The 16,688-nt window shown below is 42.8% G+C and overlaps 1 protein-coding gene across 1 annotated transcript in view; it reads left to right on the forward strand.

Annotated features, from left to right (window-relative positions):
* The window catches only part of ccni (cyclin I), a 37,888-nt gene that overhangs the window by 3,021 nt on the left and 18,179 nt on the right, over positions 1-16,688 (forward strand). Inside the window, exon 2 of the mRNA XM_080190571.1 lies at positions 16,335-16,491. Coding sequence (XP_080046697.1) covers positions 16,378-16,491 — 114 coding nt within the window. The 5' untranslated portion in view covers positions 16,335-16,377. The remainder of the gene's footprint in view (positions 1-16,334; positions 16,492-16,688) is intronic.

Here is a 16,688-nt window from a genome sequence, read left to right on the forward strand (position 1 = left end):
ATAAATAAGAACATAAGAAATAGGAGCAGGAGTAGGCCATCTAGCCCTTCGAGCCTGCCCCGCCATTCAATAAGATCATGGCTGATCTGTCGTGGCTCAGTTCCACTTTCCCGCCCTCTCCCCATAACCCTTAATCCCCTCTCTTATCAAGAACCCATCAACCCGCTTCTTAAAAATATTTAGCGAGGCAGCCTCCACCACTTCAACGGGCAGAGAATTCCAGAGATTCACCACCCTTTGAGTGAAGAAGTTCCTCCTCAACTCCGTTCTAAACCGCCTCCCCTTTATCTTGAGGCTGTGCCCCCTAGTCCTACTGTCTTTTTTGAGCGGGAAGAGTCTCTCCACCTCTATCCTATCCATCCCATTCATCATCTTATACGTCTCAATGAGATCTCCCCTCATTCTTCTAAACTCTAACGAGTACAAGCCTAGTTTATTCAGCCTCTCCTCATAGCTCAATCCCCTCAACTCCGGTATCAGCCTAGTAAACCTCCTCTGCACTCCCTCCAGGGCCAAAATATCCTTGCGCAGGTGCGGCGCCCAAAACTGCACACAGTACTCCAGCTGCGGCCTCACCAATGCCCTATACAGCTGCAGCAAGACCTCCCTACTTTTAAATTCAATCCCCCTCGCTATGAAGGCCAGCATCCCATTCGCCTTCCTGACCACCTGCTGCACCTGCAAGCTGGGTTTTTGCGACTCATGCACAAGGACCCCGATGTCCCTCTGCACCGTCGCCTGCTGCAGTTTTTCGCCTCGTAAGTAATAATCCTTCCTACCATTCTTCCTACCAAAGTGGACCACCTCACACTTGCCAACATTAAATTCCATTTGCCATTTCCTGGCCCATTCGCCCAGCCTATCTAGATCCTTCTGCAGACTCTCCACACCCTCCGCACAATTTGCCGTTCCCCCAATCTTGGTGTCATCAGCAAATTTCGACACCATACACTCGGTTCCCTCCTCCGGATCATCTATATAAATGGTAAATAGCTGAGGCCCATGCAAATTCTTATTCCACTTCTCAGTTGCCCTTTACACCAGCCCTCCGAGCTCTTCCCTGAAAATTTGTCCAAAGCCTTGTCATCCTTCCCATCCTCAAACTAAATCCTGCTTGTCCATCATCCTTGCTTTCACTGACTTCTACTGTCTTTGTGCTTCCAGTTCAAAATCTGCAGTTTCCTCCAGTCTGAGCTTATAGCCATCGAACTTGAACCTCTTGTCATGTATCCTCCTCCAATTCATATTTGTAGATTCTGCTCTCTCTGAAATTCCACTTCCAAATCTCTTCATCTTGACAACCATCTTCTGTCTGTTCACCCTTGCATGAAGCACCTTGGATTATTTCTTATATTAGAAGATGCTATGCAGATGCTGTTTTTTTTTCCCTTCTGTATTGTGATCAGATCTTGGCGGCGAGAATGCAAGTGCTTGAGTAGACTGGAATTCTAAGAAAGAATGTCATTGATTATCTTTAACTGTGTGCCCCATGGCTCATGAGCAGTCTGGGGGAGTCACCCTGTATTGTTTCATGAGTTTGTGGGTGATGTCTAGGTAACATGCATTGCAATTATTTACTTATGCAAATAATTGCAGAGGCAACCTAAGCGATGCTCCAACATTCTGCACCTACCTTCTTTGCCAAGATCAGGAGAAATGCTTTTAAGATGGCATAACTTTTTCATTTCACCTTTTTTAGACAAAAACAAATATTGCAGATCTGGTTTTAGTGACCAGCAACCAGTTAGAGAGAATTGCTAACAAAAGATAATGTGTACAAATCTACTGTATAAATTACCGTAACAGTTTTGGTAGTACTATTGAAACATAGAAACTAGAAGCAAGGATAGGCCATTCAGCCCTTTGCGTCTGCTCCACCATTCATGATCATGGCTGATCGTATTCCCCCCATATCACTTGATCCCTTTAGCCCCAAGAGCAATATCTAATTTCTTCATCAAATCAGACAATGTTTTCGCCTCAACTACTTTGTGGTAGTGAATTTCACGCATTCACCACAGGTAAGGCAGGGAATTATAGGCCGGTTAGTTTAACGTCTGTTGTAGGTAAAATGTTAGAATCCGTCATCAAGGAGGAAATAGCGAGGCATCTTGAGGGGAATTGCTTGATAGAGCAGACGCAGCACGGTTGTGTTAAGGGGAAGTCGTGTCTGACAAATTTATTGGAGTTCTATGAGGATGTGTCTAGGGCGGTGGATAAAGGAGAGCCGGTGGATGTGGTCTTTCTTGATTTTTCAGAAGGCGTTTGACAAGGTACCTCACAAGAGGTTATTGCAGAAGGTAAGGGGGCATGGAGTTGGGGGTAGGGTGTTAGCGTGGATAGAGGATTGGCTGTCAAATAGGAGGCAGAGAGTGGGGGTTAATGGGTGCTATTCGGATTGGCGGTTGGTGACTAGTGGAGTGCCCCAGGGGTCGGTGCTGGGGCCTCAGCTTTTTACCATTTATATAGATGATCTGGAGGAGGGAACCGAGTGTATGGTGTTGAAATTTGCTGATGACACCAAGATTGGTGGAACGGCAAATTGTGCGGAGGGTGTGGAGAGTCTGCAGAATGATCTAGATAGGCTGGGCGTATGGGCCAGGAACTGGCAAATGGAATTTAATGTTGGCAAGTGCGAGGTGGTCCACTTTGGTAGGAATAATGGTAGGAAGGACTATTATTTACGTGGCGAAAAACTGCAGCAGGCGACGGTGCAGAGGGACATCGGGGTCCTTGTGCATGAGTCGCAAAAACCCAGCCTGCAGGTGCAGCAGGTGGTCAGGAAGGCGAATGGGAAGCTGGCCTTCATAGCGAGGGGGATTGAATATAAAAGTAGGGAGGTCTTGCTGCGGCTGTATAGGGCATTGGTGAGGCTGCAGCTGGAGTACTGTGTGCAGTTTTGGTCACTGCACTTACGCAAGGATATCTTGGCCTTGGAGGGAGTGCAGAGGAAGTTTACTAGGCTGATACCAGAGTTGAGGGGGTTGAGCTATGAGGAGAAGCTGAATAAACTAGGCTTGTACTCATTAGAGTTTAGAAGAATGAGGGGAGATCTCATTGAGACATATAAGATGATGAATGGGATGGATAGGATAGAGGTGGAGAGACTCTTCCAGCTCAGAAAGGACAGTAGGACTAGGGGGCACAGCCTCAAGATAAAGGGGGGGCGGTATAGAACGGAGTTGAGGAGGAACTTCTTCACTCAAAGGGTGGTGAATCTCTGGAATTCTCTGCCCGTTGAAGTGGTGGAGGCTGCCTCGCTAAATATTTTTAAGACGCGGGTTGATGGGTTTTTGATAAGAGAGGGGATTAAGGGTTATGGGGAGAGGGCGGGAATGTGGAACTGAGCCACGACAGATCAGCCATGATCTTATTGAATGGCGGGGCAGACTCGAAGGGCTGGATGGCCTACTCCTGCTCCTATTTCTTATGTTCTTATGTGAAGAAATTCCTCCTCACCGCAGTTCTAAAAGGTTTCCCTCATATCCTCAAACTATGACCCCTTGTTCTGGACTCCCCCACCATTTGGAACATTCTTCCTGAATCTACCCTGTCTAACCTTATTAGAATTTTATAAGTTTCTATGAGATCCCCTCTCACTCTTCTGAACTCCAATGAATATAATCCTAACTGATTTAGTCTCTCCTTATATGACAGACCTGCCATCCCAGGAATCAGCCTGGTAAATCTTAGCTATACTCCCTCTATAGCAAGGAAATCCTTCCTCAGATAAGGACACCAAAACTGCATACAGTACTCCAGAGGTGGCTTCACCAACACCCTATACAACTGCAGCAAAATATATTGTTCTGTAACGTAATCTATAATGCTGTCAGGTGCCATATCAGTAATTGTCAAAACTTCTTGTTGTAACAGAACCTCCTTTATCACTGGATTAACTTTTCAGCTATGTTTTTCCAATTTTCTTCTGGTGTCATTGGCTACTATTTCTTCTGTATTGAGCAGGCTGAGCACAGAGCAGCAAAGTGGTTTGTAACTTGCTGCCATGTATAGACCTCCATCATCCATCGGAAAGCTAGTTTGCCAGAAATGAAAATCTCAGTTCAGATGAGGCAGGCTTCACAGTACAACTGACAAGACAATTACAGACCTGTCGGGTAGAAAGCTCCCCTAATGGCTGTGAGTAGCTGACATCCACATGAGTGCTTACAACAGTAGTTACTGGAGCCAATGGTTATATTTTGCATTGTTAGTATTCTTGTTAAGAAATTAAAAATCTTGCAGCATAATGGTTGCTGTAGCAGCACTAAAGTCACGTTTAACCCTGGTGTCTGATCAAACCACATCTTGTGTAAAACACAATTCGATATTTGCACGTTATGTTTAGCAGACATAATTAGAGTTTGTCGTAGCGGTTTCTGAATGCTGACAAGTCTTCACTATTAGCTGTCCCATGGAGCTGTTTTTAAAATAGAATTGAACCACCTAAAGTGCAAAAAGAATTTGGCATACAGATTTATTAAGGGGATTTCTAATTTCTCAATTCATGCCAAACCATCTTTAAAATCTGGCAATCAGTGATATTAACAAATATTATCCAAGATATGCAAACATGATGGCATTGCTACTAGCTGTACTTTGTTAACTTGCATTAAACATTGTCTATTATGATAGCTTGTTTATGGAGATTGTAACTCACTCCATGCCCTAAATAAAGTTGAAAATCTTATTTTGCAACAAAAATGTGAACATGCTAATTCGTTTTTGCATAGTTTTTTTCTTTCTAGAGAGACATCATTTAAATCAGGGCAAAGTATTTTTAATCTGATGTTAAACTGGACTGTGGAAACTTGGTGCAATAGGGTTGACCAGTTTAAAAGCAAACTACCTGCAGAAAGCTGAATGAAGGAATTGAAATAGTTTCCTCACTTGCTTAGTAAATATTAGCTGGTGTGGCATAATAGTGGTAGGCAGACTAGATATTCCAAGGTTTGATAAACAGAAATTGCTGCTCTGAAATTAATCTTGGTTATCTAGAGCTGGGGGAGGGTAAACCTATGTCTTTTTGGGGCTATTGATTGAGATCTGTATATACATTTTAGGCTTGACTGGGATGCATTTAATCATCACCTTACCCAACAACATTTCCTGTCTACACCAAAACATGCCTCTAAGTCAAATTTCTCCTTTGATAATTGCACACAAAGCTAAATCTGGTGAAATGAAATTGGGGAGAGAGTCCACCTGTAATAATTCAGTCCCCAATTCAAAGTTGTCAATTCTAATGCTTATTTTTGCATTTCCATTGTAAATTCCTATTTTCGTGCTTCCAGTCTAAGTAAACATTTAACACATTGATTACATGTATAATAGAAATGTAGGAATTTAAAATGGAAAAAAGTTATCAAGTCATACAGGTATAAGAAATCATACTTGCTGTTAAGTTTCCATTGTAGAACCACTTCTTGCAACAGGCTACAAGCCATCTCCCATAAAAGCTGGAGTTTTGACTCTTTATACTGCTGAGAGATCCTGCAAAGATGGAAGTGCTGGGAAAGTCAACCTCTTTAGTTGAGTTTTGGGAACTACTTGTGGTAGTTATGCTGCCTGGTTTACCTTGGGAGCACAGCTGTCAGAATTTGGGACTGTCCCAGCAATGAGTAGGGAAGGTGGGTAATTTTAGTTGACTATAATTCACCAAGCAAGGAGATTGTTGTGGATGCTCATTTGTGTTTTCACTTTGTTGTGGATCACTTCTTTGCTCACTGTCCCACCAAATTTCACATTTTATACTTAAATTTCCAGAAGGCAGTTGATAAGGTACCACATCAAAGGTTATAGCGGAAAATAAAAGCTCCTGGTGTAGGGGTAACATATTGGCACGAATTGAAAATTGACCAGCTAACAGGCTTTTAGAATAGAATTCCCACAGTATAGAAGAAGGCCATTCAGCCCATTGAGCCTTTACTGACAGCAATCCCATCCAGGCCCTATCCCTGTTACCACACACATTTATCCTGTTAATCCCCTTGATACTAAGGGTCAATTTACTGTGGCCAATCAACCTGACCCGCATATCTTTGGACTGGAAGGAAACCGGAGCACCCAGAGGAAACCTAAGCAGACATGAGGAGAATGTGCAGACTCCACATAGACAGTGACCTGAGGCTGGAATTGAACCCAGGTCCCTGGTGCTGTGAAGCCTCCATGCCAGCCACTGGTGCTGCCTCTGGTTATCGTGTGCCACAGAGTTCAATTTATATAAATGACTTGGATGAAGGAATTGAAGGTATCACTGCTAAGATTGCTGACAGTGCTAAGATTGGTAGGAAGATAAATTATGAAGAGACTATAAAGAAATTACAAAGGTACGTAGGTTAAGTGAGTGGTCAAAAACGTGGCAAATGGAGTATAATATGGGCAAATGTCAAATTTGGCAAGAAGAATAGAAAAGCTCTATCTGAATGGTGAGAGATTTCAGAGTTCTGAGGTACAGTGGGATCTGGGTATCCTGGTGCGTGAATCACAAGGTCTGATGTATAGGTACAGTAAGTAATTAGGAAAGGTAATAGGATGTTAATGAGAATGGAATTGATGACAAAAGTAGGGAGGTTGTATTTCAATAATACAGGGCATTGGTGAGACCACATCTGGAATATTCTGTACAGTACTGGTCTCCTTATCGAAGGAAAGGTGTAACTGTGTTAGAAGCAGTTCAGAAAGGATGCACTAGACTAAAACCAGGAATGGGCAGATTGTCTTATGTAGAAAGGTTGAAGAAGTTACGTTTGTATCTACTAGAGTTTAGAAGAGCAAGAGGCAACTTGATCAAAACCTTCTTGTGGGAAATAGTTAAGGTGGATGTGCAGCAGAAGTCTCCTCCTGTTGGAGACTCTAGAACTGGGGCTCACCCTTTTAAAAATAAGGGATCGTACGTTTAAGATGGTGATGAGAATTTTTTTGTGTTGTGAGACTCTCACTCTTCCTCAAAAGGCAGTGGAAGCTGGATCTTTGAATATAAGGTAGAACTAGATAGATTCTTAATTAACAATGGGGTGAAAAGTTATTGGGTGTGGACAGGAACGTGAGGTTGAGGTTATGGTCAGATCGGCTATGATCTTATTGAATGGCAGACTGCTCAGGGGCCAAGTGGCCTACACTTGCTCCTAATACGTATCATAAAAAGGCTAGGATCCCATCTCCTGACTCAGCCTGTCTGCCTGTTTACAAGGCACAAGTCAGGAATGTGATGGAAAAGAAGAATGGGTCAGGTGACCTGGGACGTTGGATGGCGCTTGCCTGGAGTCTCTTATGCAGACTTTGCTCGGATTAAGACATGATGATAAATTGTTCGTTAGTTTACCACCACTGACCTTGTGGTTATTATTAGTCCCAATAACAGACCACATATCTAATATCTGTTGACGGGATGGAGTCATGGCCCACAGACTGCAATTCACAAGAGAGGGAGAAAGATTGACAATGTCGCCTTGGATTCCAAAAATAGTGGGAAATGCCAGGGTATGAGGGCAAAATCAAGGGAACAGGCTAGTCATCAAGAAGGAGTAGCCGCAGAGGGGCTCAGACAGCATTTAGCGTTGCAGCAGTACTGCCAGGAAGGCTGAAGGCAGTGGTCACAAAGGGATCTTGCCAAAAGGAGCACCGAGACTATTGGAGGAAAAACAGTCGCAAGGGGACTCAGATGTAGGGGAGTATATAACATATGCCAATATGAAATTCTATAAAATTGGATTCTAAATAATTTGTTGGAATTTGTGTACATTAAGAAAGTTCCATTGCAAATTTATTTGGCTTACAATTCTCAAATGACTTGCATTTTGCCAATGAGTAAGTTGTGAGAATTTACAATTGAACATAATTGAGTATAAATTAATACAACAGGAAATACATTATGAAACTGTCTTATGGTAAATAACATAAGAAATAGGAGCAGGAGTAGGCCATCTCGTCCTTCGAGCCTGCCCTGCCATTCATTAAGATCATGGCTGATCTGAAGTGGATCAGTTCCACTTTCTTGCTTTCTCCCCATAACCCTTAATTCCCTTGTCTGTCAAAAACCTATCTACCCGTGACTTAAATATATTCAGCGAGGTAGCCTCCACTGCTTCAACGGGCAGAGATTCACCACCCTTTGAGTGAAGAAGTTCCTCCTCAACTCCAATCTAAACTGCACCCCCCCCCCCCCCCAACTCCAGTTGAGGCTGTGCCCTCTAGTCCTGCTATTCTTTCTAAGCGGGAAGAATCTCTCTACCTCTACCCTATCCATCCCCTTCATTATCTTATACGTCTTTATAAGATCCCCTCTCATCCTTCTAAACTCCAACGATACAGACCCAGTCTGTTTAGTCTCTCTTCATAGTCCAACCCCGTCATCTCCAGTATCAGCCTAGTGTACCTCCTCTGCACTCCCTCCAGGGCCAAAATATCCTTGCGCAAGTGCGGTGACCAAAACTGCACACAGTACTCCAGCTGCGGCCTCACCAGTACCCTGTACAGTTGCAGCAAGAGTTCCCTGCTTTTATATTCTATCCCCCTCGCTTTAAAGGCCAGCATTCCATTCGCCTTCTTGATCACTTGCAGACTGGGTTTTTGTGACTCATGCACAAGGACCCCCAGGTCCCTCTGCACCGAAGCATGCTGCAGCTTTTCGCCCTTTAAATAGTAATCCCTCCTACTATTATTTCTGCCAGAGTGGATAACCTCACACTTGCTAACATTATACTCCATCTGCCAGGTCCTTGCCCGCTCGCTCAGCCTATCCAGATCCCTCTGCAGACTTCCCACACCCTCCACGCAATTTGCTTTACCACTCATCTTCGTGTCATCAGCAAATTTCGTCACCCTACAGTCAGCCCCCTCCTCCAGATCACCTATGTAAATGGTAAATAGCTGAGGCCCCAGCGCCGATCCCTGCGGGACTCCACTAGTCACCAACCGCCAATCAGAATAGCACCCATTGACACCAACTCTCTGCTTCCTATTAGACAACCAATCCTCTATCCACGCTAACACCTTACCCCCAACTCCATGCACCCTGACATTCTGTAGCAACCTTTTATGAGGCACCTTATCAAACGCCTTTTGAAAATCTAAAAACCCCACATCCACCAGTTCCCCTGTCTACTGCACTAGTCACATCCTCATAGGAATCCAATAAATTTGTCAAACATGACTTCCCCTTAACGAATCCGTGCTGTGTCTGCTCTATCAAACCATTCCTTTCTAGGTGCCTCGCTATTTCTTCTTTGATGACGGATTCAAGCATTTTTCCAACTACAGATGTTAAACTAACTGGCCTATAATTCCCTGCCTTTTGTCTGCTGCCTTTTTTAAACAATGGTGTAACATTAGCTGTTTTCCAATCTTCCAGCACTTCCCTGGAATCCAGCGAATTTTGGTAAATAATTATTAAGGCACCCACTATCACCTCTGCCATTTCCTTCAGAACCCTGGGATGCATTCCATCCAGTCCTGGGGACTTGTCCACCTTCAGTCCCATTAGTCTATCAAGCGCTACCTCTCTAGTGACAGTAATCGCATGCAGGTCCTCAACTCCTACCATTCTTCTATCTTTAATATCCGGCAAACTATTCGTGTCCTCCTCCGTGAAGACCGAGGCAAAAAACTTATTTAAGGCCTCAGCCATTTCCTCATCTCCCACCACTAAATCCCCCCCTCTCATCCTCTAAGGGTCCAACATTCACTCTAGTCAGCCTTCTCCTCTTTATATATTTGTAAAAACTCTTACTGTCCTTTTTTATATTTAGTACTAGTTTAGCTTCATAGTCTATCCTTCCTTTCATTATCAACTTCTTACTCATTCTTTGTTGATTTTTTAAACCTTTCCCAATCTTGTAATTGCCCACTACTTTTAGCCACTCTGAACGCATCAGCTTTTAATTTAATACTCTCCTTTATTTAGTTCGATAACCACGGCTGGTTATCCCTTCTCCTACATTCCTTCTTTACCATCGGAATATATTTCTGCTGAGCATCGAAAAAGATCTCCTTAATAATCCTCCACTGTTCCTTACCAACCAATCTGTGCGCCCAATCTACATTTGCCAATTCCTGTCTCATCCTATTGTACTCCCCTCTGTTCAAACAGAGGACACAGGTTCGGGACCCTACTTTCTCATCCTCTATCTGCATCAAAAACCATACAATGATTGCTTGTCCCAAGAGGATCCCTCACAATAAGATCACTAATTCTTCCTGCCTTGTTACACAACACCAGATCTAAGATAGCTCACTCCCTCGTAGGTTCCGTCACACACTGTTCAAGGAAACTATCCCGACAGCATTCCAAGAACTCTTCCTCAAGCATCCGACTTGGGTCAACCAATCAATATGCAGATTAAAATCCCCATAATTATCGCCATTCCATTTTTGCACGCATCATTTATTTGCTTGTTTATAGCCCGCCCCACCTCTAAGTTGTTATTTGGGGGCCTATAGACCACACCCACCAGCGTCTTCCCTTACTATTCCAAAGTAATAGTATGGTCTCCTAGCTTAGAGGACTGGCAAAGGCTGTGCCCTCACTGAGTAAATTTAAACTACTACTGGTAGAGCCTTTATTACATTCCTGACTAAAGAAGTACATGAAAGCTGCAAGCAGCGTCACATTGGACAGTTTTAGGATTGGTGCAATTGTGGAAAATGATTGTCCACTATAGTATACTGAAAATCAGCCATTTATTTAAGATTATAAAGAATCAAGATTGGAACAATGAATTACATATCCACCTATGGCAACGGTAGACTACAAACAATAGAACAAAGGAATTTGTGACTTTGGTGCAGTACCCATATTAGACAAACATTCCTCACTTTCAGTGGCGATTGAGGAAGAAGGACAGCCCATTCACGATTTGAAAGCTCCCCCCATTATTTGCTTGCTCCGATGGTGGATGGCGGGGCGGGGGGCGTCTCCTGCATTTTAACTAGAGCAGATTCTAAACCATGAACAGCTAAAGGCATTGTGTTGTCTATGTATGTGCAGTTCACAATGGGCAATGTTGGAAAATACTTCTACCTGAGCTATGAAGCATTTTATTCTCATTGCAGAATTTAGTGTTTCAATATGGAATGTGATTTATAAATTGATTGCTTAATTAGTCTTAATTTTATTTTCCCTGGTTAAAAATTACATTGAGCAGAATGTACTTTTGGATGTAGAGTGAAGCCTGTATAGACAGACACGCTCCAAGACAGGTTGCATAAACAGAAAATGCTGGAAATACTCAGCAGGTCTGGCGAGTTGTGACTTTTCTTTCGTCTGTTCTGACCTGATTTGTTTTTCTCCTCGTGTGCTGCCAGACTGGTTAAATATTTCTATCAACTTCTGCTTTCATTTCAGATTTCCAGCATCCACAGTGTTGTGTTTTTGTTATTGAAGAAGTCGTCCAGTTTTATAGCACAAAAGAGGCTCTTCGGCCTGTCATGGAGCAGTGCTCCGAAAGCTTGTGGCTTGTGCTACCAAATAAACCTGTTGGACTTCAACCTGGTGTTGTGAGACTTCTTGCTGTGCTTACTCCAGTCCAACGCCAGCATCTCCACATCATGTCTGCACACCTGACCATAAAGAACTTATCTATTCTAATCCCATTTTTTGGCACTTGATCCATAGCCTTGCATGCTATGGCATTTAAAGTGTTCATCTAAATGCATCTTGATGTTGAGGGTTCCTGCCTCTACCACCCCTTTTTTTTGGGCGGGGAGATCACATTCCCACCACCCTCTAGATAAAAAAAGATTTTTGTCACTTGCCTCTTACTTTAAATCTATTCCCCCCCCCCCCCCAATTATTAAGAGGAAAAATTCCTTCCTATACCTCATAATTTTGCACACCTTAATCAGGTTCACCTCACTTCTGTCTTTGCTCGAAGGAAAACTTAGCCAGCCTCTCTCCAAAGCTGAAAACAGTCCAGCCCAGCCAACATCCCGGAGAATCTCCTCTGCACCCTCTCCAGTGCAATCGCATCCTTCCTATAGTGTGCTGACCTGAACTACCCACAGAAATCTAACTGTGGCCTAATGTGTGTTTTATACAGCTCCACCATAACCTCCCTGCTGTTGTATTTAATGCCTTGGTGAATAAAAACAAATATCCCACATACCTTCATAACCTCCTTATCTACCTGCCGTGCTGCCTTTAGGGATCTGCATCAAAAGCTAAGGACTAATTGTCATGATATAAATAATGGGTGCTGCATTACAGTCACGTGCTAAGCATCAATGTATCAATCTATGAACTACGTGAGAACGGCAAGAAGTACATTCAGTGAAATAATTATTTCTAACTTATGGGAACCAGAAAAATAAAATGCAGTATTTTGCTTTTGGAACGCAATAAACGCATACTTGAATAATGATGAAACAAGATGCATCAAAGTTTCTTGTCTTGCACTCATCAGGACGCTAACCAGTATAAGGGGAAAACAATTGTATGAAAGAGAATGCAAATTCATAAACGGGCTGAATGTCATCACTGTAGCTGTTTTAGGCTGCTACTATGCAGTAGAAAAATGAGTAGTGTTCACTACTAACGGGATGTTGCCAATGACATTTTGCCTATCTCATGAGTGATGTGGCATATGAATTTCAGTCCTGGTGTGATGCTGGGTATTTTGCTAAACATCCCAAAGACTGCTAGATTGTATCAAGCAAAAATGTACCAGCTATTGTTCGCAATAGATAAGGTACAGGCACATCCAGTGAATCCATGCTTCCAAAACTCAAAACAGTGATGGAAACATTTGCTAAGTAATTCTCAGTCTGCTAAGAATTATGCTGACAACCAATTTAAGATTCAGTTGGGCTTGCATGTGCTGAAGCTGCATATATTAATAAGGGCGGCACGTAGCACAGTGGTTAGCACTGCTGCCTCACAGCACCAAGGACCCAGGTTCAAATCTGGCCTCAGTCACTGTGTGGAATTTGCACTTTCTCCTCATGTCTGCTTGGGTTTCCTCCCACAGTCCAAAGATGTGCGGGATTGGTTGATTGGCCATGGTAAATTGACCCTTAGTGTCAGGGGGGTTAGCAGGGTAAATGTGTGGAGTTATGGGGATAGGGCTGGGTGGGACTGCAATCAGTACAGACTCGATGGGCCAAAGGCCACCTTTTGTATAGTAGGGATTCTATTCTGTGATTCTAGTACGCAGCGCCCTACTCTTTGCAGACAGAAACGTACACGCGTTGCACCTGTTTGAGCTAAACAAAGTAAGTGACAGCCACTTCCTGAAACATTCCTGATAAATCAGTGCGTGCCTTACCAGGGTCAAACTGCCTGGTTTTAAAATTTCAAACAATGCTTGGCAGTTAACTGTCAGTCACCATTTAATTGATGCATTCTCCATACCAATGCCCATTTCTGCCAATCCATTTCCACTTGCCAACCAGTCAGCATTCTCTTCTATAGTTTAAATTGTTGTTTTCACCTTTTACTGGTATTCTTGCAAAGTGTCCTGATGGTTACAAGCCAAAATGCTCTATGTGTCTCTTTTCAGCAATACTCAAGTTCTACACTGCCAAACAACCAAAGGTATACTTATTGAGTGACCCAAATAAGATTCATGATAAATTTGAGAGAACTCTGAATCCATGGACAAAAGAAATTACAATGTCTGAACAGCCTTCAAAGCACCAAGCCCTTCAAGTCTATATGCAGCACTGCTTGAGGCAAAACAGTTTACTATATTTGGAACTTGCACTGATTCAGCACCACAGGTGCTTGCCCTTCCTTTCTGAATCATTGGGATCAAATGCCTCTTGAGGGATAGAGTGCTTTCTCTGCCACTATAGAGTGTCAGTCCCCAAAATGTAGACAATTTCTGGGGTTTCACTGTCTACCTTAAATTTGTTTGTATTTAAGTTTATTTTGTTTTATATTTTTCTTCACAATGTTTTGCCCTAACCACCTTCCACCACTTGGAGATCATGACTTTCTATGTGAATCTGGACTAAGTTTATTTAATGATCAAAACAATCTCAAGTGAGTTGTTGATCCTGTCCTTGCTTATATTTTCGAATGGGGTCACTGGATAGCACAGTTAGGAACAGGTTTCCTCTTCCCTTTGCACCCAGACATGTTGGCTGAGTAGTGTTGAGGCCAGTCATGTTACTGCCTGCATGGGTTAATGACTTTTCTTTAAAGATAGATACATACATTTAGATTTTTGTGAACTAAATGGCTCAATAGTTTATAATTATTCATAATGAGGAAATGCTCTAAGACTATAGTAGAGGATGGCACTATGGTTAGCACTGCTACCTTATGGCGCCAGGGACCTGGATTCGATTCCCGGTTTGGGTCACTGTTCTGCAGAGTCTGCAGGTTCTCCCAGTATCAGTGTGGGTTTCCTCTGCGTGTTCCAGTTTCTTCCCACGGTATGAAAAACATGCTGGTTAGTTGCATTGGCCATGGTATATTCTCCCTCAGTGTACACGAACAGGCACTGGAGTGTGGCAACTAGGGGATTTTCACAGTAACTTCATTGCAGTGTTAGCGTAAGCCTACTTGTGACACTAAATAAATTAAGTCAAATATAAAAATGTTTTTCTACTCACTTTTGTGGTTACTATCTTAATTTTAAAATCTATCGCTGCAACTTGGAGAGCATAGTAACCTAGAAGGTTGTAAGCTTGAGTCCCAGGAATATTAGAGAGTTTTTGTGATTCTTTTTGTTTAAGCAATTAAATGAAATAGTATGTAGAGCTGATTTAATTGTTGGTAGAAAATCACTAACTAAAGTCATGATTGGCAGGTTTGCTCCCTGGATAGGATTACCGGTCCAATCCTGGTCTTTGTGGAGTTAGCTGATCTTGACTGGGATGGTATGAGGGATATTCCTTTTGTCCTCTTTTTTGGAAGATAATTAAGAACAAGGAAAGGGTGGATTTTTCCTTTCTGCACCTCTAGCATCAGCTGAGGATGGATCAGTATTATATAGGGGACCTATTGCGTTCAGTTGTAATTCAGTAATGGATTGCTGATGGTGGAGTAATTTGGTCATGCTCTGGTACTAGTAGATTTTGTTTCTGTAGCTTCAGGGAAGCAGGAAGAGAAAAAAGTGTTCCCATAAATTATTATTGGGCTATATCTATCGCAACTATTTTTAAACACACTGAGATAATGGTTCGTCATTTATCATTTGTGTCAACTGTGTTTCAGTTGGTAATACTGGGATGCTGGCCTTCATAGCGAGGGGGATTGAATATAAAAGTAGGGAGGTCTTGCTGCGGCTGTATAGGGCATTGGTGAGGCCGCAGCTGGAGTACTGTGTGCAGTTTTGGGCGCTGTACTTACGCAAGGATGTCTTGGCCTTGGAGGGAGTGCAGAGGAGGTTTACTAGGCTGATGCCGGAGTTGAGGGGGTTGAGCTATGAGGACAGGCTGAATAAACTAGGCTTGTACTCGTTAGAGTTTAGAAGAATGAGGGGAGATCTCATTGAGACGTATAAGATGATGAATGGGATGGATAGGATAGAGGTGGAGAGACTCTTCCCGCTCAGAAAGGACAGTAGGCCTAGGGGGCACAGCCTCAAGATAAAGGGGGGGTGGTTTAGAACGGAGTTGAGGAAGAATTTCTTCACTCAAAGGGTGGTGAATCTCTGGAATTCTCTGCCCGTTGAAGTGGTGGAGGCTACCTCGCTAAATATTTTTAAGACGCGGGTTGATGGGTTTTTGATAAGAGAGGGGATTAAGGGTTATGGGGAGAGGGCGGGAATGTGGAACTGAGCCACGACAGATCAGCCATGATCTTATTGAATGGTGGGGCAGGCTCGAAGGGCTAGATGGCCTACTCCTGCTCCTATTTCTTATGTTCTTGCCTCTAATGCAGAAGGGTCTGGGTTCCTCATTCCAGGACTTGAACATAGTCAGCAAGGTGGCTGCTCCAGAACAATACTGAAGCCTACTCGTGACACTAAATAAATTAAGTCAAATATAAAAATGTTTTTCTTGGTGGTGCCATCTTTCAGATGAGAGGTTAAGTCAAGGTCCCATCTCCTCTTTCAGGAGAACTTAAAGCATTCTGGCATTATTTCAAAGAAGAGCAGGTGAGTTATCCCCAGTGTTCAGACTGATGTTTATCTCTCCATCAATATTGCAATAACAGATTATTTGGTAATTGTCACCTTTGTTTAGCAGGAGCTTACTGTGTGCACATTGCTTCATTTCCTACAGTACAATAGTGACTATGCTTCAAAAGTGCTTTTTTGGCTGTAAAGCATTCAGGGAGTCTTATGGTTGTAGGAAGTGATCTATAAATGCAAGTTCAGTGCACATCAGTTCAAAACGTGTGTAGTCATTTTTATATTGATTTAACTTTTGCTCTTAATTTGCAGGTAGCTGTATCCATTTGGGAGGTTGGCAAATCCAAGGGGTATCATGAAGTTTTCAGGACCCTTGGAGAGCCAGAGGCTGTCCGTCCTTTTGGAGAAAGCAGTCTCTAGGGAAGAACAGATGTGGAAGGTGTATGTGCCAAAATACCTAACCAATCCGGTAACTATTACGTTGTTGAATTAGCTTTATGTAATATGAAGCTCTTGGGAATGCGTGTTTTTAAAAACAAAAGTGTATTTGGTAGGATAAAGCAAGAATGAATGTGGGTGTGTTCTTTAAATATCATAAGCAGTTAATTGCTAGTATAAATCCTGCTTGACTATTAGCAAAAACCAGCTGAGTTCTCCGTGTAAAAC

Source organism: Carcharhinus amblyrhynchos, chromosome 1 (genome assembly GCF_965287045.1).
Source record: "Carcharhinus amblyrhynchos chromosome 1, sCarAmb.v2.hapA, whole genome shotgun sequence".
Taxonomy (NCBI): Eukaryota; Metazoa; Chordata; class Chondrichthyes; order Carcharhiniformes; family Carcharhinidae; genus Carcharhinus; species Carcharhinus amblyrhynchos.